Raw genomic sequence first — 3284 nt, 5'->3', positions numbered from 1 at the left:
TATTGTAGAGATGAGGTCTCACCAAGTTGCCCAGGCGGGTCTCAAACCCGCGGGCTCAGGCAATCCACTCACCTCAGCCTGCCAAAGGCGTGGGATTACAGGCTGAGCCACTGAGCCCGGCTAAGATTTATTTCTGCACACTACAGATACTAACAAAAAAGCAGATGAACACCAGCGGCTCAAAGAATGGCCTTTCCATGGAAGCAGATGACTAACTTCCCACCGTCCGACTTGTTCTAGTGGTTACTCTTGTAATTCCTACAACATGGCCGATGACGATGGAAGTTTTGGACAAGACGACGACTCCAGCCTGAAATCATCTGCCGAAAGCAACCTTGTGGTTCTAATACCCATGTGCCTCCTGGCCACACCCCACAGGCACGGCCCCCATAGTAACAAGCGGAGGAAAGAGGGAGCCAACGTCTGCTCCAGGGGTTGATGCTGTCCTTTTCAGGATGAAAAAACCTTTTGTAAATGTTATCCCGGATATCACTCTTCAAAAGGAAAAGAGGGAGGACCAGAGAAAGGAAGCAGACAAAGAAGCTGGAGACACAGCACGTGTCGGTGGCCGCTCTTCCTGGAGTGAGCTAGGGATGCCCTCGGCTAAAACCCGCAACTGCTTCTGCAGTCAAGACCAGCAAGGGCGCTTCCAACAGGAACGCCACATCCTCATTCCCAAGGACCCCGCCCAGACTGCATGGGCACAGAGGCCCTGCCACAGCCCCCTGCCCCGTCTGAGGATGGGGTGGGCACTGCCAGCTGACCTCACCCTCGAGGAAGGCCTGAGGACAGAGTAGCCTGGGACCTGGCACGACTTCCAGGATGAGGCCAGAGCCGGGCCGTGGGTGGCGGCGGGTGGCCGGCACCTACTCTCTGGCACTGGGGTGCACCACGGTCTCTTCCTGTAACTGTTCCAAGGTCCCCACTCAGCTCCATGCCTGCAGGTCGCAGGGGCCAAGCTACCCATGGTGTTCCCTGCTGGTGGAGTGCGTGGGGCACTCGTAGGACACGGGGCAGGGAAGGGCCGGCAGAGTGGCGGGACCCCGTGGGAGACTGCACGTCAGCGCAACTCGGGCCGGGAAAGCAGCACCGAGTGGGCTGTCTGTGTCCGAGGCCACCTGGACCACCCCAGCATACCAGGCCTGGGCGAGAGACGGGCGCCCACCTTTGCCCGAGAGCCGCCGAGGCTGGGAGCCGATGCAGATGCTGCGACTGTCCTCGTCATCCTCGGGGGGCCGGCTCAGGTCGTCCCAGGCACACTTGGCGCTGACGCCGCTCAGGTTGGAGCCATCTGTCTCGATGCCTTTGTCCACTCTCTCCTGCTTGAAAAGAACCGAAGAGCCAGAGTTCCTTCAGAGAACGCACAATCCCCTTGGCCCCCTCGCAGCCCGGTGTGCAGGGCAGCAGACGCTGGAGGGGCGGGTCTCGGCCCATTCTGGCTGGCCCCCTGTGCATGAAGATCTCTGCCAGCCCTGGGGTCCTCCGGGAAAAGCCAGGAGGAAAGGAAGTCCAAGAGAAGCTTCTCTCCATCCACTTCTGGAGCAGTGGCTTCCACACCCCCTTTGGAGCCCAGCTCTGCCCACCCCTGCAGGCCCATGGAGCCGAAACAGCCAAAACAGGACCCACTTCCCCAGAGACAGACCAACACCTCTCCCCACCCTCCAGGAAGAACCCCCAGCCACAGTCGCAGATGGTGGACAGCCGGCCCGAGTGGGAGGCCATGACTGCAGTTCCCCTCCACACCATCAGGGGGCATGGGCGAGCACGCACGGGCTGGACTTCCCGCCTGCAGGGCTCCCTGCCTGGGAAAGGGCTCTTCTGGAGGAGTTTCTTTTATTTGCTTTGCCTTTTTTGAGTCGGAGTCTCTCTGTCGCCCAGGCTGGAGACACAAGGGCACACTGCCAGCCACCGCAGCCTCGACCTGCTGGGCTCAGGCGATCCTTTGCCTCAGTCTTCCAAGTAGCTGGAACTACAGGCGCACGTCACCACGCCCAGCTAGCTTTTTTGATTTTTTATTGTAGAGATGAGGTCTCGCCAAGTTGCCCGGGCTGGTCTCAAACCCCTGGGCTCAGGAAAGCCTCTCACCTAGGCCTCCCAAAGTGCTGGGATTGCAGCATGAGCCACCGTGCCTGGCCCGGAGGAGTTTCTTTTAAACTGAAGTGAGGGCCTGGAGGGCTGTGACAAGACCCTGCCTCTGTGCAGGCCCTGGTACTGCTGAGACAAGACGGTCTCAAGGTAGCACTGTGCTCAGAACACCCCCGGACTTTCTGGTGAAGCGCTCGGTGTGCTGGGCTTTGAACGAAAGGCCATCTGGAACTCTGCCCACGTGGCCAGGCACCCAAAGCGTCGGCACCCACCTGCGAGGCCTCCGCCTGTCCGGCTGCTGCCAGCAGGGAGCCCCGGGATGCACAGGTGCTGTCCCCTCTCCACGGTCAGCGAGTGCCTGCCCCGACGTCCCTCCCACCAGGCTCACACCTCCCTCCGGTACCCCCTTGGCCTGGGCAAGGCTGGGGACCCTGCGGAGGGAGAGCTCCGGCTCTGGGCTCCCCCCGCAGGCTACCGCAAGGCCCAACTCGGTGCGGAGCTGGGACAGACTAACCCCCACCCCCTCAATGCATCCAGCCCCTGTAAGAAGCAGTTCAGACCTGGAGAAGCTAGGGGACCTGTCTGGGTATGTGGCTAGCTAGTGGGCAGAGCAGAATCCCAGGAGCATAAGCCAGCTCTGAGGTGGAATGACGCACACGGGCCCAGAAAGGCAAAGCCGAGACAGACCCTCGAAGAAAGGGAGCGGTCCTCTCTCCCCGGTGCCCTGCGTGTTGTGGAAGCCTGCTGGGCGCTCAGGGTCTTCGGGGTGGGAGCCTGCAGGCAGGAAGGAGCACTGTTCCCGGCACGATGCTTACTCTACCAGCTCAAAGGACCGGGCTTTTCTTAGTGCTTGTGACAAGGGCCAAACAGCCCACGCTCCCGGCTGGGTCCCAGGGTGGCTGCAGAACAAGGGAACCAGCCTCTGTGGGTCCTGGGTCTGCGTGAGCGGACACTACAAGGAAGCCAAGCTTCAAGCAGTCGCAGAGGCTCCTGGCAACAGCGTGACGTTCCAGTGTTCAAGGCACTAGGAACAGAGGTGCCTTGCCTGTGACATGGGCCCTGGGTCTGCAGGCAGCCCGGGTGGCCGCCGCGTGTCCTCCTGCCCCCCCAGTGCTCCGGCAGGCAGGGCTCCTGGCACTGCCTGAGACCTGCCCAGCTGCACAGAAACGCGGCCGGATCGGCGGGCGGCGGCTGCCAGT

At 61.5% G+C, this 3284-nt stretch overlaps 1 protein-coding gene across 1 annotated transcript in view; it reads right to left on the bottom strand.

Annotated features, from left to right (window-relative positions):
* SUFU (SUFU negative regulator of hedgehog signaling) overlaps window positions 1–3284 on the bottom strand; it is a gene marked incomplete at its 3' end in the record, with an annotated part of 84410 nt that overhangs the window by 14381 nt on the left and 66745 nt on the right. The window contains exon 7 of the mRNA XM_021709149.1: window positions 1166–1319. Coding sequence (XP_021564824.1) covers window positions 1166–1319 — 154 coding nt within the window. The remainder of the gene's footprint in view (window positions 1–1165; window positions 1320–3284) is intronic.

Source organism: Carlito syrichta, unplaced genomic scaffold (assembly GCF_000164805.1).
Source record: "Carlito syrichta isolate Samal-C Ts95f unplaced genomic scaffold, Tarsius_syrichta-2.0.1 Scaffold168982, whole genome shotgun sequence".
In the NCBI taxonomy this organism is placed as follows: Eukaryota; Metazoa; Chordata; class Mammalia; order Primates; family Tarsiidae; genus Carlito; species Carlito syrichta.
This window is presented reverse-complemented; position numbering and strand designations above follow the sequence as displayed.